General features: G+C 42.7%; 1 protein-coding gene across 1 annotated transcript in view; it reads right to left on the bottom strand.

Moving 5' to 3' along the window:
- Window positions 1–6,030: 6,030 nt before the first annotated feature.
- The window catches only part of LOC122554183 (adseverin-like), a 44,320-nt gene continuing 22,845 nt past the window's right edge, over window positions 6,031–27,505 (bottom strand). The window contains exons 8-17 of the mRNA XM_043698821.1: window positions 24,395–24,483; window positions 20,589–20,804; window positions 20,354–20,487; window positions 20,151–20,241; window positions 17,622–17,792; window positions 15,350–15,524; window positions 14,372–14,493; window positions 14,172–14,249; window positions 11,353–11,413; window positions 6,031–7,317 (exon numbers count right to left, since the gene is read on the bottom strand). Of these exons, the coding sequence (XP_043554756.1) occupies window positions 7,148–7,317; window positions 11,353–11,413; window positions 14,172–14,249; window positions 14,372–14,493; window positions 15,350–15,524; window positions 17,622–17,792; window positions 20,151–20,241; window positions 20,354–20,487; window positions 20,589–20,804; window positions 24,395–24,483 (1,307 nt within the window). The 3' untranslated portion in view covers window positions 6,031–7,147. The remainder of the gene's footprint in view (window positions 7,318–11,352; window positions 11,414–14,171; window positions 14,250–14,371; window positions 14,494–15,349; window positions 15,525–17,621; window positions 17,793–20,150; window positions 20,242–20,353; window positions 20,488–20,588; window positions 20,805–24,394; window positions 24,484–27,505) is intronic.

Below are 27,505 nucleotides of genomic sequence, written 5' to 3'. Positions count from 1 at the left end.
GGTGCGGGGTTGTGGGACTATGAGGTTGGAGGCGGTGGATGGGAGATCCCCCGAGGTGATGAGGTTATGGACGGTCTGGGAGATGATGGTTTGGTGGTGGGGGGTGGGGTCATGGTCAAGGGGGCAGTAGGAGGAGGTATCTGCGAGCTGGCGTTTGGCCTCAGCGGTGTAGAGGTCGGTGCGCCAAACTACTACCGCGCCTCCCTTGTCTGCTGGTTTGATAGTGAGGTTGGGGTTGCAACGGAGGGAGTGGAGGGCTGCGCGTTCCGAAGGTGAGAGGTTGGAGTGGGTGGGATTCAAACCCAGCATGAATGTGTGCATGTATGGTTGGTGATCGAGGGAGTGGATGTTTGTGGATGTGTTGCCAATCAAGTGGCCTGCAGTGTCTTGGATGGTGTCAAGCTTCTTGAATGTTATTGGAGCTACTCTCCATCCAGGCAAGTGGGGAATATTCCATCATACTCCTGACTTGTGCCTTGTAGATGATGGACAGACTTTGGGAAGCCAAGAGGCGAGGTGAATTACTCGCTACAACATTTCTAACCTCTGGTCTACTCTCGTCGCCATTATATTTATATGGCTAATTCAGTTCAGTTCTTGCAATGTAGATTAATGAGATGGAATGAATGTTTGATTAATAAGCCCGTAATCTGGATCAGTCTCAACTTGACTATTGTATTCAGTTTTAGGTGTTGCACTTTAGGGAAGACATGAGAGAAAATACAGAAAAGATTCACAAGAGTGGTTCCAGGAATGAGAAATTTCATGTAATTGTTTTCCTTGGAGAAGATTAGAAGGAGATTTGATTGCGGTACTTAAAACTGTGAAGCATCCAAACAAAGTAGACAACAAAAAATCATTCCACTGTTGGATGGATTGGGAGCAACATCTAGAAGGACAAGGGCTGCAGATACATGGGAACACCACTGCCTACAAGTCAACCTCCAAGCCACTCACCATTCTGACTTGGAAGTCTATCCTTCAGTGTAGCTGGGTCATAATCGTGGACCTCCCTTCCCAATGGAATTGTGGGTGTATCTACATCAACATGGACTGCAACAGTTCCAGAAGGTAGCTTACCTTCTCAAGGGCAACTAGAAACGGACAACCCCTATATCCATGACAACTATATCTATCTCTTTCCTGAAAACATTCAATGTTTTGAATTCAACTGCTTTCTGTGGCAGAGAATTCCACAGGCTTACCACTCCTAGTTCTAAATGGCCTGCCCCATATCTTTAAATTGTGACCCCCGTTTCTGGACTCCCCAAACATCCTGCCTGTGCTTACCCTATCTATTCCTGTTGAAGTTTTATAGGTTTTGTATGAGATACCCCACATTTTTGTAAGCCCTTGTCTTAACTGATCTAGTGTCTCTTAATATATCAGTCCTGATGTGGAGGTGCCGGTGTTGGACTGGAGTGGACAAAGTTAAAAATCAGATAGATAAGAACGAGGACTGCAGATGCTGGAAACCCAAGTCTGGATTAGAGTGGTGCTGGAAAAGCACAGCAGGTCAGGCAGTATCCAAGAAGCAGGAAAATTGACCTTTCGGGCAAAAGCCCTTCATCAGGAATAGAGCACAACACCAGGTTATAATCCAACAAGTTTATTTGGAAGCACTATCTTTCAGAGCAGAGCTCCTTAACTAGTGGGGCAGGATCATAAGACACAGAACTTACAGTAAAAGATCACAGTGTCATGCAATTAAAACAATTAAAGCATAAATTCTGTGTCTTATGATCCTGCCCTACCCACCCTCCACCTCCTGACACCTTCAATTGCCACCCCAAGAGGTGTAAAACCTGTGCCCACACCTTCCCCTCACCTCCATCCAAGGCCACAAAGAATCCTTTCACATCCGGCAGAGATTTTCCTGCACCTCCAAACACCTCAGCTACTGTGTCTGTTGCTCTTGATGTGATCTGCTCTACATTGGGAAGACAGGACACCAATTTGTGGAACGTTTCAGAAAATATCTCTGGGAGACACACACTTAAAAAAACCCACCGCCCTGTGGCCGATCACTTACAATCCCTCTCCCACTCCACCAAGGACATGTAAGTCCTGGGCCTCCTCCATTGCCAAATCCTAGCTACCTGACAATTGGAGGAAGAACACGTCATCTTCAGCCTTGGGGCCCTCCAACCACATGGAATCAATGTCGATTTCACCAGTTTCCTCATCTCCTCTGCACCCACCTCATCGCAGATCCAACCCTCCAATTTGGCAGTGTCCTCTTGAACTGTCCTACTTGCCCATTGTCCTTCCAACTCGAAACGTCGACTGCCCTACTGCTTAGATGCTGCCTGACCGGCCGTGCTTTTCCAGCATCACATTTTTTGACTTTGATCTCCAGCATCTGCAGTCCTCACTTTCTCCTGCTTTCCCTATGCCTTTGCACAATATTTCGATTCAAATAATCATCTAATGCACTCTTGACTGCCCCAAATGAACCTGCCTCCACACATTTCTAGGCAGTTCATTCCACACCCTCACTATCAGAGTGAAAAGATTTATGCTCATTTCACCCCTGCATCTTCTGCAGTTTGCATTAAATCTATGACCTCTTGATCTTAATCTTTGTGCGACCAGGAACAGTTCCTCCCTATCCACTCTATCCAGCCCAATTATGATTTTGAAAACCTCTAACAAATCTTTTCTCAGCCTTCATCTCTCCAAGGAGAACAATTCCAACTTCCTCAGTCTATCCTCAGAATTAATTTTCCTCTTCCCTGGAGTCATTCTTGTAAAGCACTTCTGCGCTCTCTTCAATGCATTCATGTATTTCCTATAATGTGGCAAACACAACTGTATACAGCTGAGGTCTACCAAGTGTCTTGTGCAAGTTCGACATCACCTCCTTGGTCTTGCATACTATCCCCCTATTGATAAAGTTGAGAACACTGTATGCTTTACTTACTGCTCTCTCCACTTGTCCTGTCCCTTTTAATGATCTGTGCACAGATGCACCCAATTCCCTCTGCTCCTGTACCCCTTTAGAACTCTATATCACTATTTCATATTGTTTTTCAATGTTCTTCTGACCAAATTGCATCATCTCACATGTCTCTGCATTGAAGGTCACCTGCTATCTTCAAAATTGTGATTATTCTTGGGATCCTATTACGCTCATTGTCAGAAAAATGGAATTGTGCTGTTTCACAATTGCCTGATGGCTCAATGTTTGATCTTCCCTTTTAGTCCACCATGTATTGCCCAATTATTTTTATGTAGTTAAAATGACTTGGTTTTTCAGAAAATAATGAACTTGTAATTAAGTAGATCAATTAATGTTCATAAATGATCAGTGTGGAAGAAAGAAATCCGTTTGTGTTTGTAAGTCATTACTGCCTCCTGTTTCTAAAAAAAATTCATTAGATGGAAGAACTAACCATTTGAATACAGAACTGGCTCGAAGGTAGAAGACAGAGGGTAGTGTTGGAAGGTTGTTTTTCAGACTGGAGGCCTGTGATCAGTGGTATGCTACAAGGAACGGTGCTGGGTCCACTGCTTTTTGTTATTTATGTAAATGATTCAGATATGAACATAGAAGGTATAGTTAGTAAATTTGCAGATGACATTTAAAAGTCATCTGGATGGGCACGTGAATAGGAAGGGGTTGGAGGGATCTGGGCCAAATGATGGTAAATGGATTTAGATTAATTTAGGATACCTTGTCAGCATGGACGAGTTGGACCAAAGGGTTGGTTTCTGTGCTGTACATCTTGATGTCTCTACGACATCAAAATTGGAGGTGTAGTGGACAGCAAAGAAGGTTACCGCAGAGTACAATGGGATCTTGATCAGATGGGCCAATGGGCAGAGGAGTAGCAGATAGAGTTTAATTTAGATTAATGTGAAGTGCTGCATTTTGAAAAGGCAAATCAGGGCAGGACTTATATACTTACACTCCTGATGAAAGGCTTATGCCTGAAACATTGATTCTCCTGCTCCTGAGATGCTGCCTGACCTGCTGTGCTTTTCCTGCACGACACTCTTGACTTAGATCCCAGCATCTGCAGTCCTCACTTTCTCCTTGGAGGATTTGAACTATAGGGAGAGGCTGAACAGGTTGGGGCTATTTTCCCTGGAGCATCAGAGGCTGAGGGGTGATCTTATAGCGGTCTATAAAATCATGAGGAGCATGGATGGGGTAAATAGACCAAAGTCTTTTCCCTGGTGTGGGGGAGTTCAGAAGTGGAGAGCATAGGTTTGGGGTGAGAGGGGAAAGATTTAAAAGGGACCTAAAGGGCAACTTTTTCACACAAAGGGTGATGTGTGTATGGAATGAGCTGCCAGAGGAAGTGGCTAAAGCTGGTATAACTACAACATTTAAAAGGCATCTGGATGAGTAAATTTATAGGATGGGTTGAGAGGGATATGGGTCAAGTGCTGGCAAATGGGATTGGATTAATTCAGGATATCTGGTCTGAATGGATGACTTGAACCGAAGAGTCTGTTTCCACACTGTACATCTCTGTGACTCTGTGACAGTTTTGGGCATCACTGTTCAAGCCAGCGTTTATTACACATCCCAAGTTGTCCTTAAGAAGGTGGTGGTGAGCTGCCTTCTTGATCCACAAGATTTTGACCCAGTGATAGCGAAGGAATGGCAATATATTTCCAAGTCATGGCAGTGTATGGCTTGGAGAAAGACTAGCAGCTGATGGATGTACACACTGCTTTCATAGTGAGCACATGGTGAAGACAGTGAATGTTGAGGTTGATTGATGTGGTGTCAATCTAGTGGGCTGTTTTGTTCTGGATGGTGTTCTGTTTCTGAAGTGTCATTTGAGCTTTCCCCGCGCAGGCAAATGGAAAGCATTCCATCCCACTTCTGACCCATGCCGTGTAGAGTGGTGGTTGGGTGTTGGGGAGACAGAAGGTCACTGTAAATTGTCTGAACTCCAACACGCTCTTGTGGCCACTGTACTTATATGGCTGGTTCATTTACAATTCCCGGTCAACAGTAAGCCCTCAGGAAGTTGATAGTGGGGGATTTAGAAATTATAATCTAATGAGTATCAAGAGAAGATGGTTAGGTTCTCTCTTTAATAGAATTGAATCCCTACAGTGTGGAAACAGGGCCTTTGGCCCAACAAATCCACACAGACCCTCCGAAGAGTAACCCACCCAGACCCATTGCCCCTACCCTATATTTACCCCTGACTGATGCAGCTAACCTCCACATCCTTGAACACTATGCGCAATTTAGCCTGGCCAATTCACCTGACCTGCACATCTTTGGATTGTGGGAAAAAAACCAGAGCACCCAGAGGAAACTGGGTGAGAATGTGCAAACTCCGCCTGATGACTGGAATCAAACCCCGGTCACGGGGCATTGTGAGGCAGCAGTGCTAACCACTGAACCACCACGCCACCGCCTCTTGTGCAAGTTGGTCATCACTTGGCGCTTGAGTGGGACAAGTTATTTGCCACTTATCAGCCCGTGTTTAATGATCAGTGAACATCTCGACTTCTGACCATTTGACGGAAACAAGGTCATTGAGAATGAGGGTCAAGGACACTGCCCTGAGTTACTTCTGCGGTGATGTCCTGGGGAGCCATCCTGTGAATAATTGGCTGGAATATTTCCTTGAATCTCTGTGTCAATGAACGTGCTAATCATTTCAGAGAGTAGATTAATATTTACCCGATATTTAGCTTTCTTTGACTAACTACTAGTTTCACGCAACACCATTCGAAAATTTGAAAGACACAGGGTTCGTAATGTGTTTTGTTGGGGGGCAACAACAGCTGGGGCTTCAGATGGATTACAGCTATTGGTAAATGTGACTCAGGACCAAAATTATTGAGTGTGAAGTGACAGACACTACACAATACAGACTATGAGACGGCGCATGGTCACATATTTGTGCGGAAAGTGATGTGTGTGCTTGCAACTATGCAAGGTAACGTTGTTAACATTGATTACTTACAGTAAAGTTTACCTTTTGATCGTAAATGTAATTCTTTTAATAAAAAATCAGTTTGTCTGTTTCAATAAAGGTCTTATAAATGAAATAGTTCAGTAAATGCCAAGTTTTTATTAAGATACCAACATAGGAATAAACAATGGATCTGGATACACTTATATACCATTCTTTTCTTTGAGCCAAGCAATTTAGCAGAAGCCTTGCTATTTTCACACCTAAAATTCCCCTGCAGTCTGCAAAAAAAAACTGGAAATGCAGCAAAACTGAAAAGCCAGAGGCATTAACATGACTATGGTGGAGAAGAGTAACCAGCCTTATCGCTCAAAGAATTTAATAATGGTAAGCATGCTCATGCACAGCCTCAGAGTGAGTGGCAGAAATTCAGTTTCAATACATTTAAGGCCACAAAGGTTCAGAATCCTCCTTAAGATGTTGAGGTACAGTTTGAAGTGCCATTTGTTGATGCGAATGGAACTAAGTGTGGCATATTTTCTAATGTTCTAGCACCCACCATGCTTCCCAAAGCTTCCAAATTTAACGTGCCAACAGTCGTACCCTTGATTGTCTTCAATTCAAGTCACCTTCAGCACTACAACTGACCTTAAGCACCAGGGGAGCATTAACAGTTTGTCGTCCTTACTGAAGTTGCAAACGTTCTCTGCACATGCTTTTCCCAAGCATCTGACACAATCAAACAGGTTCTCTTCTGATAGTGTCTCCCATTTGCAACTTGATTCAGATCTAGTTCCATTATTATCATAATCAAGAAGAGATGATCAATGCTCAGAGTGTCATTGTGTTTGATGTTAACTTGGAGTCTAAAATGAATGTAGAATTTGAACACATGATTTCTGCCTGGTTTAACCCATACTCCACCTAATCTAAGGCAAAGCCAGAATTATGGCATTGATTTGAAGGGAAAGACCACAAATAAGCTTTTGGGCCAGTAGCTGATTTTTCAACGTATGTCTGGTTCTCAATTTGTCTGAACCAGTGGCAGAGGCAACACTGAATTCATTCCTATTCCCAATACAATTCATGATATATCAAAGCATCCTATAGAAAAGATATATTCACTCACATGTCCTTAAATGGTAAAAAAAAAAGTTGCTGAATTTCTACTGGCACTAAAACATCCAACTCTTCAATGCTTTACAGCTTGGGCATGCAAATAAAAAAAAGTGGGTCAATGTAGTCCCATCTCAGCACTACGCTTTGAGATTGGCCAAATACTTTTCCAGAGCACTCATTTCCCACATTTTGGTATCCCAAGCTAAGAACCAGCCTGTGAATGTTGGAGGTTCCTGTCCTTGTTTGACGATGGTAATGGGTGTTCCTGAATCTCTTTTAGATGGATCAGATTCCAAGTATTCTTTTGCTGGTAGATAAAAAATATATAGATATATTAGTTTGAAAAATAACACAGTTTGGAACACAAACTTAGTTTTCCACATTCAACTTCAATTCTAAGTGATTTCCTATTCAAGGTTTAAGACATTTTTAATTACCAAATTGAATTGGGGTTCAGGATCTGTCAGAAATACTGTAAAATCAGCATGAAAGAGTGTTTCTTCATTTGCAAATTCTTTAGACTGACTTTCATGTGTATTTTGCTTTCTCTGTTGGCAACAGATAATTGATTCTTGCGCTCAAATGTAAAGTTGGTTTTGGAAGTGTTCCACCAAAAGCCATTCCATATTTGACAAAGAAACAGATTGCTGTTGTTGTGCTATGTCTTACAGATGGCATGCATTATACCTTTACAGGACATAATCAGGATATCATCACTGTACCATAGATCATGTGACATGGTTGGATAAAGTTCTTAGTCTCCATCTTACCGGAATTACTTGCATTACTTGCTGAAGAAATCATGTGACAGTTTGAACTAGCTCAGACACAGCAGTGCTTGTAGCGGTAATAAACGTCTTTTGAATCTTTCAGTACTAATGACTCACTTCCAACTCTTATGTTACAGGAGCTAACATAAGTATCACTTTATCAAGTATGAATACCGTGCTGAAGGTAATAAGGCCACCACTGCATCTACAACAGATCATGAGGGCCAATCAGTTCAGGGTTAACAGTGGTGTCCATTTATAAAGAAATAGCTCCCAGATTCTCAGACATCACATCTGTGACCATTCCTGAATAGATAGGTTTCTTATTGAAAGGCAGTAGCCAACACATTGCTAACAGCATTATATGGGAGACTCTTCCATAACTGCATCTATGACAAAAATAAATCTTTTTGGTCTTGCCTGAGGTTTGTTTATTTTATACTAATATTCTTCATTTAGGGTCTTAGAAGAATAAATTATTTATATCAATATTAGCTATTCCTCCCAGCATATGAAGCCATGAATTTGATTTTAATTAATCTCCATTGTGAAGAAAAATTAGTTTAGTGAACTTCTTGCAAATTCAAGTTCCAGATCCTGGAACCAACCCACCATTGTTCTTTGAAACATTTGCAATTAATAGATGCTGTTGTTAATACTCTCCATTTGCCTGGATAAGTGGAGCTGCAATAACACACATGAAGCTTGACATTATCTAGGAGAAAATAACGTGCTCAATTCTCCTCCCATCCACCACGTTAAGCACATGGGCGAGTGCTTTTCCTGTTTCTGTGTCTTTTTCCCACTGCCCCTTCACTGCCCTCCCATCCTTCACAATTTGGAGCAGGGGTCAAAATATACTTTTTCCTCAAGGGCTATTCTGGAGATTTTCTCAAGGATTCCTTTTTGATTTTTTTGAGAATTACTTTCTCATTCTCACTAACTCATTTATCGAGTAAGCAAGTCACATAATAACAACTTCTGTACTTGTGTTGACATTTGGGTATTTTGACTCAACAGAAACAGAATGTAAAGAAATAATCAATGTACTTGATGATTAACAGATCTCCATTAAACTTAAAGGCAGAACACAAAGTATCTTAGACCCCATAAAATTCACATGGGGAGGTGACGGCCTAGTTGATATTATCATTGGACTGTTCATCCAAAGACCCAGGTAATGCTCTGGTGACTCGGATTCTAAATGGTGGAATTTGAATTCAATAAAAATCTGGAAATAAGATTCCAATGGTGACCATGAAAATGATCTAATTATGTCAGAGGGAGAAAAATGCATCTGGCTCGCTAGAGTCTTACAGATGTACAGCACAAAAATCGACCCTTTGGTCTAACTCGTCTCTGCCAACCAGGTATCCTAGATGAATCTAGTGCAATTTGCCAGCATTTGATCCTTATGCCTCCAAACCCTTCAAATTCATTTACACCAGATGCCTGTTAAATGTTGTAATTGTACTAGCCGCCACCACTTTCTTTGGCAGTTCATTCCACACATGCACCACCCTCTGCATGAATAAGTTGTCCCTTAGATCCCTCTTAAATCTTTCCCCTCTCACCCTAAGCCTATGCCTTCTAGCTTTGGACTCCCCTATCCTGGAGAAAGATCCCTGGCTATTTATCCTATCCATCCCCCTCATGATTTTACAAACCTCTATAAGGTCACTTCTCAGCTTTCAATTCTCCAGGGAAAACAGCCCCAGCCTATTCAGCCTCTCCTTATAGCTCAAACCCTCCAAACCTGGCAACATTCTCGTAAAACTTCTCAGAACCCTTTCAAATTCTACAACATCCTTCCGAATAGGAGGGAGACCAGAATTGTACACTGTATTCCAAACGAGGTCTAACCAATGTCCTGTACAGCTGCAACATGACCTCCCAACCCCTCTGCTCAATGTGCTGTCCAATAAAGGCAAGCATACCAAATGCCTAATGCCCTTTAGGGAAGCAATCTGCTATCTTTACCTGGGCAGTGCTTCTCCTGTTTCTGGGCTCCTTTTCCCCACTGTCCCTTCACTTCACTCACCCTCACATCTGGGTCTGGACGTGATTCCAGATCCACAGCAATGTGGTTGACTCACCAAAGGGCAATTGAGGATGGGCAGTAAACACTGACCTAGTCAGCGATGTCCTTATCCCATGAATGAATTATATTAAAAAAATTAGATAGGTATAAGGCATAAAAAAGCTTTCCCCTAAAAATAAATGACATGAAAAGCCATGACCTAAGTATACCTTCCACAGATTGATGAGATCACAGCCATTGCAGTCCATAGCATATTCATGAAGCTGGAAGATTTTAATAAGGCAGTTGCTACCACTTTCGTTACATTTTAGATTTAAGTTTAACAATTGACAGAATACTATTTGGGGTGGCACAGGTGGCTCAGTGGTGAGCACTGCTGCCTTACAGCACCAGGGACCCAAGTCTGATTCTAACCTCGGGTGACCATCTGTGTGGTGTTTGCACGTTCTGTGGGGCTTTCCTCCAGATGGTCTGGTTTCCTCCCACAGTCCAAAGATGTACAGGTTAGGTGAATGGGCCATGCTAAATTGCTCATAGTGTTCAGGGATGTATAGGTTAGGTGCATGAGTCAGGGGTAAATGTAGGGAAATGGGTCTGGGTGGGATACTCTTCGGAGGGTTGGTGTGGACTTGGTGGGCCGGAGGGATTCTAATGACATCCACCAAACTCTTGAACATATGCAGTCTTAAGTAAGGGATTCCAAATTTATTTGAGATTAGATTGCCTACAGTGTGGAAACAGGCCCTTTGGCCCAACAAGTCCACACCGACCCTCCAAAGAGTATCTCACCCAAACCCATTTTCGTCTGACTAATGCACCGAACACTATGGGCAATCCACCTGATCTGGATATTTTTTGGATTGTGGGAGGAAATCAGAGGACCTGGAGGAAATCCCCACAGACATGGGGAGAATGTGCAAACTCCACGCAGACAGTTGCCCAAGGCTGGAATCGAACCTGGGTCCCTGGCGCTGTGAGGCTGCAGTGCTCACCACTGAGCCACCGTGCCACCCCCAGAATGATTGAATTGTCTTAGTGATGTCCAGTTTAACTGTTTCCCGGTTTACTGAGCAGTTTGGTGTTCATATGTTTAAAATTGTTCACTGTCTGCACGGTAACTGTTTGCTTGCAGTCTCACCCTGCAGCTTCCCTCTCACTGCTATATCCTCTTGCAGCCTCTCTACTCCCTCCTCTCACAATTGAACCTACCAGCAGCAAGTACAAGAGAGAAGCAGCCAGTGATCAGAAGAGGTGCTCCCAGAGCCTCTGTCCATTCAACTGACAGCATTCCCATGATTGAATTTGCCCAAGTGTTTTGGGATGAAGTTGCGCTCTGCCCCAGTGACAGCCTGGACATCGTCTAGAACATGGGTGCTGGTGATTTGCACTTTCTGCACTGCCCTTTACCAGGTCGTATTTAAACATTAATTTCCTCCTTTGTGACAGCAGTGTGTACCACATACAAAGTGCAATGCTGAATTGCACCAAATTTCTTCTGACAGCACTTTCCAAACCTGCTCTAGTTACTCACCATATTTAACTGACTCTGTCTTCTCCAGCTCAGATGCTGAACTGCCAAACCAAATGAAGATCTATAAAACATAAAGGAAAGGGAACTGATTAATTCTTAACCTTAACAGCACCACATCATTGAAATGCTAAGCTAATTTCAATGCATTTCCCAGCATCCATCCAAATTTCCAACCTCTTTTTGCCACTGGGCCTAAATATGCTGTTGTCCCAATGCAGGAGAGATATAGCACACCAGCCAGATGTAACGGACTGACAGTGACCTTAAAAATATCTCTCGGCCTAATCATAATTCAGGTTAGCTGCAGAGCCCTGAATCAGCTCCCCTATTCCGACCTGAATTACCTTAACCGACACCAGGGATGGGTGGGTGTGGGAGGGATCAGGACGTTGTGGCCTGTTGCTCTGTTCAGGAGTGAGCTGCAGGTGCCCAGAGGTATTTGAAGTGAAGTCAGGAGAAAAACTACGTGTAATTCTGGTTGTAAAGCCAAATGGCGCAGGCACATATTTCTGAGTGATTGTCACTTGCGGGCAATCAGGAGGAAAAAGGCTGGGAAACCTTTTACTAAAGGACCAGTGCTGGCCTCAAGCAAAGATCAGGAATCGAAGCTAGGACCTTCTTTAGTGCTGAAAATGAAATGGTCCCAGGGGATCATGGGCTGCTCTTTCATTAGAGAAAGATGTCTGATGGTGAGTTTAATGTGAGGTTCAGCACAACTCAGATGAAGGGCAAGGCTGAGAATGTCAGTCCTACACTATGTCAGTTAGCTTAGTGTGTTGGCTGTTTTGTGATATGCAACAATAATAATGCACAGGTTCAATGCCTATACTGGCTGACAAGGTCAGCGGTCACACAACACCAGGTCATAGTCCAACAGGTTTATTTGAAAATACAAACTTTTGCAGTGCTGCTGAAGGGATTTCACCCGACGAAGGAGCAGTGCTCTGACAGCCTGTGTTCTCATAAACCTGTTGGAATATAACTTGGTTTCATGTGACTCCTGACCTTGTCCACCACAGTCCAATACTGGCACCTCCACTTCATGTACTAGTTAAGGTGACTGCAGTTATTGCAGTCAGGTCAGTCAGATGGGCCTCATAGAACATGAGTTCCCTGATTGGTGCTGTTAGTCTGATCCAATCAGGGAGCCCAGGCTGACAGATATAACAGGAAATATGGAATCTCCTCAGTTTAGGGCACTGACTCAATGCTGGCTGGACCACAGTCAGTGTGTTACTGTTGCTATTGATTTCTGCTTCTTTTTGGGGGAAAGCTGATTCCTGAACTGACTGAATTATATAGCCAGTTTGTTAACTGGTATTCCTTTTATATTGAGGACTGAGTTTTAAATGACCTGATCTACACAGTCAACGTGTTACAGGTGTACCTCAGTTCTCATTAGGGAACTGTGCACTGGCTGGTTACAGCCTGTGTGTTATTCTTTTCTTTTTTACTTTGAGAAAAGGACAATGTTGATTTTGTGGCAGGGCTTAGCCCTTGTACTCTGGTTTTCTTTCTTTTTGGGCCTGTACTGCGCTGTATTCTTCTATGTTCTATGTTCTATGTTTGTACTCTGGTATTCTTTGTTTTTTCCATGTGTTTTCACTTTTTTTAGTGTTTGGACTGAGGCCCTTGTGAGAAAATACACCTTTCCAGATGAGCAGTTCCTGTGGGTAGGCCTGACTCTTTGTTGGTGGACTAGGCCTCTGTAAAGACTGAATACCTGTGTGTGTGCTGGGAGGTGAGCTCTTGCTGCGTCTTGGAGTTCAGGAGTGGACTCTGCCTTCGGGTGTGGACCAACCCCCTGTGAGTTAACTGCACCTTTACAATGTAATGAGTTCCTGAGAATGGATCTGGTTCTCTATGGAGACTAAACAGCTGTGTGTGTGCTGCAGGGTGAGCATTTGCTGCCTTCAGGAGTGGACTCTGCCCTCGATTATGGACTCTGTTTTTGGCAATGGACTCTGCAGATTGGAGTGGACTCTATTTCTGAATATGCACTTTGTATACTGGAGTGGACTCTGTTCCTGGGAATGGACTCCACATTTTGAAGAGAACTGTTTATTGTAATGGACTCTGTATCAGAAGGGACTCTGTTTGTTGCTTGTTAGGTTTATCACCTGCACTGTCTTGTGTGTCCCTGGGTCTGGCAGGCCTTACTGTGAGCTGGGAGGATCATAGGTCGACCTGAAAGCTGTTACCCTGAGAGCTGGAGGATGGGTAGGCCATCCTGTGAACCTGAAGGTTGGTAGGCTCTCCCAAGACCTGGAAGGTGGGTAGGTCAGTCTGAGTGCAGTTGTCCCGAGAAGAGGAATTGGGATGGGCTGTCCTGGAGGTGGTTGGAAGGTGTGTCAGGACAGTCCATAGGCCAGATGGCACGTCAGTGTGGGTGAGAGCTGGATAGTACGTAGGTGCAGACTGAGAGCCGGAAGGTGGGTGGGCCGTCCTCAGCGCTGTCAGGATTTGAGGTTTGTCTTCACTTCCCTGAAAACTGGTTGAACAGTCGGATTTGGGCCCTGGCTTTGCCACTCCTCTCCCTTGTAAGTTGCTGTTTCTCTGTATACAGCTGTTAATGTTAATTGTTTGTAAATTGTATTGTTTAATAAAATAATTAAAAAGTAAACAAAAATGTCAGAGGTTCGGTTCACTCTGAGAGCTGGCTCTGAGGAAGCCAGACCCGTGTCAAGCACTGTGCAGGTGTAAATAAAGAGTGACTTGATGATGGCATACCAGCCTCTACGGAGTCCTTTCAGTGACCATGTAGTGTTATATCAATACTGATAGTTCATGCGCAGCAAGTAAAATGGACCACAACCTACCTTATTCCAGGCATCTAACATCATCACATCATCAACTGCTAAATCAGCCTGTGTGAAGTCACCTGGAACTTCCTCCATCTATGTAAGGAGAAATAAATATGATCTTTGTTCAACAAACACAGCAATCACATTTGAGAAATGAAATCAACCTCTACAGGTAGCAATTCAAATGTTCCAGGATTCAAAGTGTATTAACTCACAATAAATGTTCCTGTTTTGTTTGAACAACCAAATAAACGAATTGGGTGTTGAGGCATTTCTTCTTTGAGGCTTTTGGAACTCTGGTATGGCTGCTTTCCGCCGAGTGCCTTCCAGAAGCTTTCTGTATTTTGGAGGAAGCAGAGACTGAGTTGTAGCATTGAGGTAGTCTTTTGACAGCAATTTCCCAGCATTACCCAGTGACAGGGCATTTAGTGGCTAGTCACACTGTTTCCTTGGGAATCCCAGAAAATAATACGATGGAAGTTTTGGAAGGCCCACTGCACAGAAGTTCTTGCATCTGATGCCATGAAATTATTTACAAGGGATTATGAGTATTATCATGAGCTGCGCTGTGGCATGGTGCTTCAGAGGTGACCAATTACAGTACAGAGTCAAATACTGGCATGGTAGCCAAGTTGCATACAATTATAGCATTGAAACAGGCCATTTGGCCCATTCAGTCCTTGCTGGTGTTTGTCCTCCACAGTCTCTGTCATACCAATCCTATGTGACCAGTTCCTGTATCCTGTCACTCCTTTTTTTTATGACATTAAAGGTTCTGTGTTATAAATACAAAGGATAAAAAATACAGGGGGGGTGTGGGGGTAGAGTGGGGGGAGTAATGGGAAATGAGCAAGGAGAGGGGGATTAAGTTTTAGTGAAAAAACACCACCATAGGCATGTTGCACCAAATGGCCTCTTTCTGATTTGTTTAGCTCTAAGTTTCTACAGATCAGGCCATTCAGCCCTTACACTGATGATTCTGCTCCACAGAAGCACCTTCTTGCCCCGATTAACATATCTTTCCCATTGTTAACATATCTTTTTATTCCTTTCTCTCTCTCATGCATTTATTCTCCAGAAAGACATCTCAGCTATTCAATGCGGTTGTCATTTTCACAGTTTGAGCATGCTCTGGACGAAGAAGTCTCTCCTGAGCTCTTTATTGAATTGAAAAGAAGAAGTGAAAACTGTACCTGGTTCACTTCCCTCTTTAATCTCTATTGCACTTCCTCCCAGTACGCTGACCACGTACTTTGCAGTCTTTAATTCAGCGTCACTTGCACCCACGCCTTTCCAAATGTAGGTCTTTTGTGCTTCTTTCAGCACAAATGTGTCATTGCTGTTCAGGGACCTTGCTTCAGCAACCACCTGTAAACCACACAAAGATACCATGAGCTACCACCAGCTATTCTGATGCCTGAGAAACTGAGTCATTGTGATCATTCATTCAAAATTCATTTAGATGCATTGGAGTTCTTAAAAAGATAGAATTGTTCACTTGGGACTGAATCTTAGAATCTGTACAGTGTGGAAACAGACCCTCCGGCCCAACGAGTTCACGCCAATCCTCCGAAGAGTAATCCAGCCACACCTATTCCCTCTACCTTATATCTACCCCTGACTAATGCACCTAACCTACACATCCCTGAACACTATGGGCACTTTAGCACAGTCAATTCACTTAACCTGCACATCTTCGGACTGTGGGAGGAAACCAGAGCACTCAGAGGAAACCCACACAGACTGTCGCCCGAGGCTGGAATCAAACTTGGGTCCCTGGCACTGTGAGGCAGCAGTGCTAACCACTGAGCCACCGTGCTACCCTGAAGCCTGACACATAGCAGCGGGTGGGAAGAGTTACTCCACTCCATTTTGTCCTCACTGTGATCCCAGGCCCAACAAGGGGGTCACCTGAATACAGCCCTGCACCACTAGCAATCTCACTGCAGCATTTCAAAGTGAGATGTGGCTGTTGTACTGTAGGGAAGGCCTGAATGGCTTTCCCACCACAGTCAGGAACATGCCTGATGTCTCACTGTCCTTCCTGAGCCGCCCTGATCCAGACCCATCTCTGCTGCTGGGAATGGCAATGTGGACACCAGTATAGACACTCGCCAGGCAGCAAGTATGGCTATTGGCCTCCTTTACAGCAGAGCAGAGAGGCTGGGATTTCAGGGAAAGGCTGGGCAAATGGGACTAAATGGAAAACTGCGTAGTATTTTCAAAAAGGCTGCACAGGCAATGATGCACTGGAAGGTGGGAATATCATCAGACTCTGTGTGCCTATCATAGAACATGGAACAGTACAGCACAGGAACAGGCCTTTGGCCCATCACATCATACACCTATCATTCTGTGCTTTTAGAGTTTATCTTTCTCTTTAAAGTGGTAAGCATGAGCTACACATGCCTGACTTTGTATTGTTGAACCTGCTTCTATTTGAATGTTTCATTATGTGTACACGGACCCTGCACTGATCAATGAGAGTGGAACTAATACAGATCGTAAGACTTAGAACAAAACTGAGAAAGTGAGGACTGCAGATGCTGGAGTTCAGCGTTGAGAGTGTGGCGCTGGAAAAGCACAGCAGGTCAGGCAGCATCCGAGGAGCAGAAGAATCGACATTTCAGGCATAAGCCCTTCAGACCACTCTGCCCATTGAGTCTGCTCAGCCATTTGACCAAGGCTGAAATGTTTCTCAACTCCATTCCCTTGCCTTCTCCCATAGCCCTTGATCCTCTTACCAATCCAGACCCTAACCACCTCGGTCTTAAATAAACTCAATGATTTAGCCTCCACAGTCCTCTGTGGTAATGGGTTCCACAGATTAACTACCCTGACTGAAGAAATTCTCAGTTCTAAAGGATCGCCCCTTCACTCTGAGGCTGTGCCATCTGCTCCTAGTCTCTGCTCCTGGTGGAAACATCTACTCCTCAGCCACTCCTTCTGAGGCCTCTTAGCATTCTCTAAGCTTCAATCAGACCCTCCCCATTCTTCTAAACTCTCAGTGCAAATTCAGAGTCCTCAACTGCTCCTCTTGTGACAAACTTTTCATCCAGGGCGGATTCCTGCAAACCTTCTCTGGACCCATTTCAATGCCATTACTTACTTCTTTCGATACAGAGCCCAAGATTGCTCACAATATTCCAACACAGCTTATACATCTCTGTTCTTGTATTCTAGCCTTCTTGAAGAACTCAGCAGCAACAAATTATATAAACCTCCTAGTGGGAGGTTTTATTCCAATTAAAAACAGAGTCAGCTTCCTCAGTCTCCTTCCTTCCATTTCTACATTTGTTTAATTACTCGGAGCTGGTGTAAACCAAAAGCATCTATTAAGAGATACGGCTAACCTTTCATATTCTCATCAACCAAAAGAAACATTAACCAAGCATTTTCCATTGCTGGGGTAAATGTTCGAGTCAGAGTTTAGGCAAATTATGGAGGTTAAATGGTTTGACTTACCTCAACGGCTCTCATTGCTCCTGTTATGTTTTTCCTAATATGGAAAAGTCGAATTGGTGCAGGAGCACTCTGACCACCCTTCCTGGAGGTCCCTCCAAGGTATACGATGATTGGCTTATCCTTGAACAGGCTCATCAGGTGAGGAGGCTCCTGACCTTGTGTCACCCGTATCTAGAAAGCAAACAACAGACTCCTTTCCACAAAGGCACACTTCATTCAGAGCCACAGTGACCAGAAAGGTAGAAAAGAAGAGAAGTTGAGGCTGATGAGGAAGTAATGAGGCCTGCCTTGGGTTATAAAAGCTAAATGATAATCAGCTGAAGGCAAGGGGGAAGTCAGAAGTTCTAAAGTTTTGGGTGAAATAAAATTAGCGGGGCAATTTGAACAATGAGTCTTAGATTAGGAATGTTCTCAGTGGCTGATCCCGCTCCACCACTGTAACTTTATGAGATGCTTGTGAAACTTGAAAGGGTTCAGAAAGGATTTACAAGGACGTTGCCAGGGTTGGAGGATTTGTGCTACAAGGAGAGACTGAATAGGCTGGGGCTGTTTTCCCTGGTTCGTCGGAGGCTGAGGGGTGACCTTATAGAGGTTTATAAAATCATGCGGGGGATAGAAAGGGTATTTTCCCTGGAGTGGGAGAGTCTAGAACTAGAGGGCATAGGTTTAGGGTGAAGGGGGAAGATTTAAAAGGGACCTAAGGGGCAACCCTTTCATGCAGAGGGTGGTGCATGTATGGAATGAGCTGCCAGAGAAGTGGTGGAGGTTGATACAATTGCAACATTTAAGAGGCATTTGGATGAGTATATGAATAGGAAGGGTTTGAAGGGATATGGGCCAAATGCTGGCAAATGGGACTAGATTTATATAGGATATCTGGTCAGCATGGATGAGTTGGACCGAAGGGTGTGTTTCCATATTGTACATCTCTATGACTCTATGTGCAGTGGTACAGCAGCAGGTCTGAGGATATTCCTGTCCGATACTGTTATGGGAACATAAGGGAGGAGCAAGTGCACATTTGAGAAGGAATGATCCTTCCACAAAAGACTGAACATTATAATATCAGACGATGGTGAAGCGGGGTGGTGGATTCCAGGACATTGACCCAGAGACGGCCCAGGAGAGGGCCCTCGGGAACACAGAAGCAAAGAAACATAGAAAACGGGGACAGGAGTAGGCTCGTTGCCTGCCAGTAAGTTCTGAAGCATCTGCTTCTATCTTTTGGTGATAGCGGCTGGAGAATTGGCCATGCTGCATTAAGTGGACCCAATAAAGCAGTCTCAAGTCTCTGTGCCTGCAAGTGACACTGTGATCCCCATATCTTGCAATTCACTTGCAGAAGGGGTAAAAAAAAAAGCAACGGTTGGAAATGACTGGTGATGGTACAAACTGGGGTTCCATTGGAAGGTACATGTTCAAGGCAGGAAGACTGCAGATGCTGGTCAAGGCAGCCCCAGTTATTTGCAAAGTTTTATTGTTTGCTTCATTTGTTTCCTTCATTCATGGGATGAGGGTGTCACTGGCTACTTATTTATTATTGCCCATTTCTACTTGCCCACTCGGCAGTTTTAAGAGTAAATTGCATAGACTCATAGAATCATAGAGATATACAGCATGGAAACAGACCCTTAAGTTCAACTCGTCCACGCTGACCAGATATCCTAAATTAATCTAGTCCCATTTGCCAGCACTTGGCCCACATTTCTCTAAATCCTTCCTATTCATATACCCATCCAGATGCCTTTTAAATGTTGTAACTGTACCAGCCTCCACCACTTCCTCTGGCAGCTCATTCCATACATGCACCACCCTCTGCATGAAAACGTTGCTCCTTAGGTCCCTTTTATATCTTTCCACTCTCATCTTAAACTTATGCCCTCTAATTTTGGACTCCCCACCCTAGGGAAAAGACCTTGTCTATTTACCCTCTCCATGTCCGTCATGATTTCATAAATCTCTGTAAGGTCACCCCTCAGCCTCCGACACTCTCAGGAAAATAGTCCCAGTCTATTCAGTATCTCTATAGATCAAACTCTCGAACCCTGGTAAATCTTTACTGAACCCTTTCAAGTTTCACAACTTCCTTCCTATACAAGGGAGACCAGAATTGGTCGCAGTATTCCAACAGTGGCCTAAATCATGTCCTGCACAGCCGCAACATAACCTCCCAACTCTTATACTGAATGCACTGACCAATAAAGGCAAGCATTAAAGAGATTGCAGTGCGTCTGGAGTCGCATGTAAACCAGACAAGATGAGAACAGCAGCTTCCTTCCCTAAAGGACACTAGTGAATCAGCTGGGTTTTACCAACAATCGAAAATTGATTCATGTTTATCATTGGACTCTTAATTCCAGATGTTTTTTAAATACAAATTTCACTATCTGTCATGGTGGAATTCGAAATTGATCCCCAGGACATTACTAGGGTCTCTGGATTAACTGTCCTTACCATTGTCCTGCTGTTTGCAACTCTATCTCCCAGGCCACCAGCGGAGAAGTCCCTTTAGCGATAATTAACACATACCTGAACAGGCAGGTCGTGCATCTCTTTATCAAGTTGAAATGTGAGGTACGCTGACGCTCCCAGCTCATCATTTGTTGCTTTCAGGCCTTGCCTTAAAAAGGTAAAAGGAAGTTAAAAACCCTTGCTTTGTTTTCAATCCCCCATTTCAACTTTCTTAGTTTGACTAGTGGTATTGCATTTCATATGTGGGTGAAGAGGCTTACCAAGTGTAAATGATGTGCTTGGTGCTTCCATCTGATTTGTAAGTGTACAGAATAATGTAACAGTCTTCACCATAGAACTGACCATAGGACGAAGGGTCAACAGGCTGTTTCGTGAACTCTTCAATCCGCCAAATCTGCAGAGAAACATTGAATATATTTTTATACACGTTACTGAACCCCGGTCCCTTGGCTCCATTTATAAAAATATCTACAGTGGCTGCTGTGGACTTGTTACCTGGACTTTGCCGGATCCGTCGTCCACCATGTTGTACTGTGCAGCCATGGCAGGTGAGCTGTGAAGTTTCGTGACATCAAAGGGAACGGATTTGATCTTTGCATGAGAGCCAATAGTGTACACTTTCCCAAGCCCTTCGCTTTGGTCTTTAACCTTCCAGTCCGAAAAGAACTGGGTGAACAGTGGTGTCTCACCGTTTTCTGGCAGTAACTCTATCTATAAAAGAAAGCAAGACTCAGGTTTCTATCTTTCACCCATACATTCATCCATCAGCACACTGAGCTGATAAATGAGAAAAAGCTTTTAGCACGTGTTACCACTGTTGCAGTTGTACATTATTCTCCCCATGACTTGCAAATTGTATGTACATGACATCATTTGGACTCTGCCACGCTGGGGAGAGGAGTGTTTTTATCCCGTCATTGGCATTTCATTTGGTAGACAGGAGCTGGATATATATACTGTGGTGAGGTCTGAAGCCACCAGATATTGGGTCTCAGGCCAGATTCCAAAATCACAGAATTGTTAAGAAGCATAAGGAGGCCAATCAGTCCATTGTGTTTGTGCCTACCCTCTGATTCTTGGTCCTTTTAAAAGTGGGAACAATTTCTTCCTAACTACACTGTCCAGATCACTCATGATTTAAAAAATCTTTGATCAGAGGTCATCTTAGCCTTCTCCTTTCCAGCCACCTCTCCGATCTATCTGCAGGGTCTCATCCCTGGAACTATTCTCATGAACCTCTCCTGCACTCTCTCCGAGGCAGTCACAGTCTCCCTCACACGTGGTGCGCAGAATTGTACACAATAGTCCAGCTACAGTCTAACAAGTAGGTGATGTAAGTTCATCGTAACTTCCCATATTTTAACCCCTTTTTTCTTTTATTTGCTTTTCCACCGGCTGTCTGAGCCTTGTCGATGTAGTTTGCTTCTCAATTGTATTTATTACCTCACATCTACCATTAGCATGCTGTTTCTTCTTTAACTGAAATTTTTAAATTTTCTTTATCATCCAAGGTGCTCTGGATTTGTTTATCCTAACTTTCCCATTCGAGGGAATATACCATGAGTACCCAAGCATCCTTTCTTTGAAGGTAGCGCAGTGCTCAGCTACTGTTTCCCCATTAACTTTTGGTTCAAGTTTCTTCACCTCAGTTATGTCCTTGACTTTTGAAGTTGGCTCTCCCCCAGGTAATTATTCTTACTCTGGATTTTCATTTGTTCTTTCCCATCATCCTAAACCTTATGATACAATAATCACTGTCCCTTAAAGGCTCTCCTGCTGTCACCTGACCAGTCCATTCCAAAGAACCAGGTCTAGAAGTGTTCTTTCTTGTTGAACCAGCCACACAATTGCTCTAAGAAATTCTCCTGAACACAATCTGAAAACGTTTATATCATTCTGCCCTTAATACTATCCCTGTCCCTATCTATATTCAAGTAATTAAAAGTCTCTCTTTTAACTATTCTTTGATTACTGCACCTCCCTGTAATTTCTTTGCAGATCTGATCCTCGTTATTCTTCCCACGAGTTGATAATAATTCAATTAAACAAAGGAATGTAATTTGTTCCTTAGCTTTAGCCAAATCGATTCTGTCCCTGAAATCACTGGAACAGTCTCTTTCTCCAGCACTGTGCTGCTCTCATTAACCAAAAACGCCACCACTCCTCCATTTGTTGCTTCTCTATCTTTCTGATCAACTTGCACCCATTAACACTGAACACTCAGTTTTGCCAATCCTTAAACCAAGTCTACATTATCACAATATCATCATAATCCCACAGGGCAATCTGTACTTGTTGCTTTCCAATCTTATTAACTATACACTGTACATTCACATACATTCAGTGCAATCCCATTATATATTTCATTATTTTCTCCCTTAGTTTGACTCCACTGATTAGCTTATAATTCTACATTCTGGTGCTATCTGCTTCTCCCAGCATTTGTTGCACTCTGGTATTATTCTCTGATATTTCTCCTTGTTCCTGTACTTCTGCTGATTTAGTTTTAAACTGTCCTCAATAGCAATAGCAACACTTTCTGCAAGGAACTCAGCCCTAGGTCTGCTCAGGTCTGGTTTCTACAATTGCCATCTTCCCCAGAGGCAGCCCCAGTATTGTAGGACTCTAAAGATCTCCTTCCTGCACCACCTTTCCAGCCACAAATTCACTTCATATTTCTGTACTCCATTTATGATGGAGTCAGTCAGCCTAGATGAGTGAAGAATAGGGCATCTGTGGGGTCACTAGATGTCTCAGGGAAAGCCTGCAACATCAAAACAGATTCTTTCTTTGCAAAAGTAAATAATCCAGGGCCTGCTTTGTGTTGGGGTAAAGGTGACCTCTTACCCAATATGTTAGCAGCAAACAGCACAGGATCTAGTAAATGTGCCCAGTGTGGCCCAAATTTTAACCCTTTGTTTGTTAAATCTGCTTAGAATTATAAAAGACCCATGCATCAGGTTTCCTTACAATACATAAAACATAAAACATTCCTGAAGAAGGGCTTATGCCCGAAATGTCGATTCTCCTGTTCCTTGGATGCTGCCTGACCTGCTGCGCTTTTCCAGCAACACATTTTCAGCTCTGGTCTCCAGCATCTGCAGCCCTCACTTTCTCTCATAAAACATTAAAGTCTGAATCCAGAATAATGGAGGAAGCTGTCAAAGATTTTTATAGCCATCTAATGTCAAACATTCTGCCCTAATTAAGCTTATCTCACATAAGTGCACACCCCATTACATCCCATCACAGAAATCCAATAATCATAGCTTTTAGGAAGTCTACACCACTAACTGTGTTGCAATCACAGAACAGAGGAAGTATTTTCATTTCTGAGTTGGAGAAAAGGAGGAAATGGAAAACTCTATAGAAACATGAACTCATCTACCACTTTCTCAATAGTTTGAACAAACTCAAATTGAGACTGCAAGATGATACTCAATGACATAATTATCTTATTTTGGAGCTAAACAATGATCATCGACATGGATGTGTCAAATGGGGGTCAAACCCCTCTTAACTTGAAACTTTAAATTTGAAGATACAGGGCAAGTCTAGGCCTCCTGTTCTCTGCAATTCTGAATCATCTCAGGACTTTTGAGGGGAATGCAAAACTCTCCAGAATCTTTCCCCTTCTTATTTCTGTAAACCTCTCCAGCCCCACAACCCTGCTCAACTAAGCCCCTGACTTAATCACTGACACATTGTTAGTGTGTACTCAGCTGCTCTGGCCTGAAACTGTGGAACTCCCTCTCTATTGCTTGACCTTGTTTCACTCCTGAAGGCACTTCTTAAAACCCAACTCATTGGCCATGCATTTGACCATCTGTCTTCGCATTTGGTGTCACATTTGCTATTTAATGTCCCTATGAAATGCGAGAGATGTTTTATACTTCTTAAGAGCATCATACATAGTTGTTGTTGAACTTTCTTATGTGTTGTCTATATCAGCTGCTGTGTCATCAGTGGAAATTACAGGAAAATGACAAATTTAATTGTCCCATGAAGTTTGCAGCACTTTTCTGAGGAATAACTGAATAAGCAAAAGCTCTGATGACGTCACCCTATAATTTGTTGCACTGCTGTAAATGGATTACATGTAGTTTACTAAAAATTAAAGTAATCATTATGGGGAGTTAACTGTCTTGTAATCTTATCAAGGTTTATTCAACTTACGTTTAAATGTGACTCTGCAAGACAACAACATGATGTCTGTGTTAATAGTTTGAGTTGCTCCTAGTTTCACCATCCAAATCACTGTTGTGAATCGAGACAGTAAGTGTTAGGAAGCTGTTGGTTACCTGAGTATTCTTGGAGTATCCTTCTTTGTTTATGAAGAACTCGCATGTTTCTAATCCGACCTTTCGTTCCCTCTTACTGGCCTCCTTTCCTGAAGAAAGAAGCATAATTGATATGTTGTTGTGACCAAACTATAGCAGTGCACTGTCTTGCTCTAGTCCTGCTACCCCATGGGTTATAACATCAATTTAATTGCTTTACCTAGTTCCTGATATGGCCCTAGACTTAGAATTATAAAAGACCCATGCATCAGGTTTCCTTACAATACATAAAATTATTGATTTATTATGAAACAAAAACTTATTCCATAAAGATACAGAATTGGTTACAAAATGTAGGTTGTAAAATGCAAGTATGAATGCTTACAATCACAATATAACCCAAAAGCAAAGGCACACCCTTCAGGTAAAGGGTAAAAAATGGATTTCTCTTGTTAGAGATATGCTTTAGAGGAAAAAAATCTTTTAGCCAGTAAGTCTTAGTCAGTCATTGAAGGAAAAAAATGCATAAAGTTTGATATTCTCATACAGTCATTGGTCTGGTGCTTTGGCATATGGACAGCTATCTCTGAGATCCTGGCAGATGTATTGAGAAGTGTTCCAATTGCTCTTCAAGGGAACAATCAGGTTTCATACACTTTTCACAACAAAGGCATGAGCTGAGCAGCCTGCTCCTTAGCAGGCTTCCCCCAACTAACCAGAAAATCTCTAATTGTGCAAAACAACATTCAAGCAGAACACCCAATCATAAAAACACTGAGCTATTTTGCCAGAGGTGAATTCAAGGAATCAGCCATCATTAATTATCTGGAACCATATGTTTTCCAAGAAATGTCTTATTAAAATAAAAATTTTCAATGTGTCTTATATTTGACCTCCACTTTCTTTCAGACTAAAATTATTAAAGAGACTTTGGGGTGCAGGTTCTTAGTTCCTTGAAAGTGGAATCTCAGGTAGACAGAGTGGTAAGAAGGCATTTGGTATGCTTGCCTTTATTGATCAGTGCATTGAGTATAAGATGTGGGTGGTCATAACTGAAAGGTCTATTTCTATGTGTACATCTCTAAACTCTATGAAGCCACCACAACAACATGAACATTGGGGTCTTTAATTCTAACTTAGAAGCTCATGAACTAGTACAGCTTCGTTATCACCCATACATTTGTAATTATCTAAACACCAAGAAGTTGACATTTTCTCGTAACTTCAGTGGAATAATCTCCAGAAATACTGGAAAGAGCTTTGTCTTTAGAATTCCTACTCTCAGCCCAGTGTTTCCAGTGTGAGGCCAAGAGAGGCCTTTTGGAAACTAATAAAGTTTGTATCAAAAACAAAGAAAGTCAGAGAAACTGAGCAGGACTAACAGCATCTGTGAAGTAGATGGTAACCGTGATGTGGAAGTGCCAGTGTTGGACTGGGATGGAAATGATCAGAAGTCACACGACATCAAGTTATCATGCACAACAGGTTTAATTGAAATCACAAGCTTTTGGAGCTTTTGGACTGTAACCTGCTTCACGTTGTGTGATTTCTGACCTTGACAACAACTATTAAGAGAGAAACAGAGTTAACGTTTTATGTCCAAAGACTCTTCTTTAGAAACTCAAACTAAACTTAGTATTTCTCATTTTGTGCCATTATATATCTTAATGTTAGATTCATTGAATTGAATTGAATTTATTGTCATATGTACCGAGGCACAGTGAAAATGCGAGCAATACAGCCAGATCACAGAGTTAAGTAGCATAGATAAGTAAATGATAGGTAAGCAGCAGCAAAATCAAAAACACCAGTATATGTTAAGAGTTTGTGAGTCCATTCACTATTTTAACAACAGTAGGGTAGAAACTGTTTCGAAACCGGCTGGTGCTTGTGTTCAGGCTTCTGTACCTTCTCCCCAATGGTAGAGGTTGTAGAAAAACATTGCCAGGGTGGGATGGATCTTTGAGAATGCTGGCGGCCTTTCCTTGACAGCGGGCCTAGTAGATGGATTCTGTAGATGGGAGGTTGGCCTTTGTGATCATCCGGGCTGAGTTCACCACTCTCTGTAACTGTCTCAGATCTTGAGTGGTGCAGTTGCCATACCAGGTAGTGATACATCCAGACAGAATGCGCTCGATGGTGCACCAATAAAAGTTGGCACTGTTATGCCAAATTTCCTCAGCTGCCTGAGGAAGAAGAGATGTTCTTGGGCCTTTGTAAACAGTGCGTCCACATGAAGAGTCCAAGAAAGCTTGTTGTGGATGACCACTCCCAGGAGCTTGACGACCACTTTCCACTCGTTCCACTTCTGTGCTGTTAATGTGTAGGGGGGCATGAGTAACATCCTGCCGAAAGTCAATAATGAGTTCCTTGGTTTTGCTGGCATTGAGAACCATTTCTAAAGTAGATTACAATCACTTCATTGAAAATACTAAGCAGTTATCCAGGCATTATTTTGCCAACTGAGTAGAGGATTTGACTTAAGAAGCCTATCCTTGAATGATTCTTAACATTTAAAATGGAAATTTCTAAAATGCTGACACCACTTCTGATTCTTTCTCAGAGTCCAGGTTTATTGTGGGGATGGGGACAAATAAGTACATACTGTATCGGATGACCAATAATCTTACTGCATACAATTCTGGGTCTCTTTATTTAAACAGAATATAACTGTGTTAGAAGCAGTTCAGAGAAAGTTCACTTAACTCATTCCTGGGATGAAGTGGACATCTTATGAAGTAAAGTTGAACAGGTTGGGTCTATATCCATTGGAAGTTCAGTAGAATGAGAAGTTAAGTTATTGAAACATAAATGTCTTGAGTAGACTTGTCAAGATGGGTTCTGAAAGGATATTTCTCCTTGTAGGAGAGATTAGAACTGGGAGGCACATTTAGGAATAAACTACTTGTTCTTGAGACAAAGATGAGAAGAATTCTTTTTTCTCTCAAATAGTCATTAGTCTGTAATTCTCTTCCCAAATAAACAGTGGTCATTGAATTTATTTATGTCTAATTTGGATAGATTTCGATGGAGAAGACCATAACATGTAGCAGCAGAAGTAGACCATTTGGCCAATGGAAACTGCTCTGCTGTTCAGTGAGATCACAGCTGATCTGATAGAACATAGAATAT

Source organism: Chiloscyllium plagiosum, chromosome 11 (assembly GCF_004010195.1).
Source record: "Chiloscyllium plagiosum isolate BGI_BamShark_2017 chromosome 11, ASM401019v2, whole genome shotgun sequence".
Lineage (NCBI taxonomy): Eukaryota > Metazoa > Chordata > Chondrichthyes > Orectolobiformes > Hemiscylliidae > Chiloscyllium > Chiloscyllium plagiosum.
Note: the sequence above shows the minus strand (reverse complement) of the source record. Positions and strands in the feature narration are given on the sequence as shown.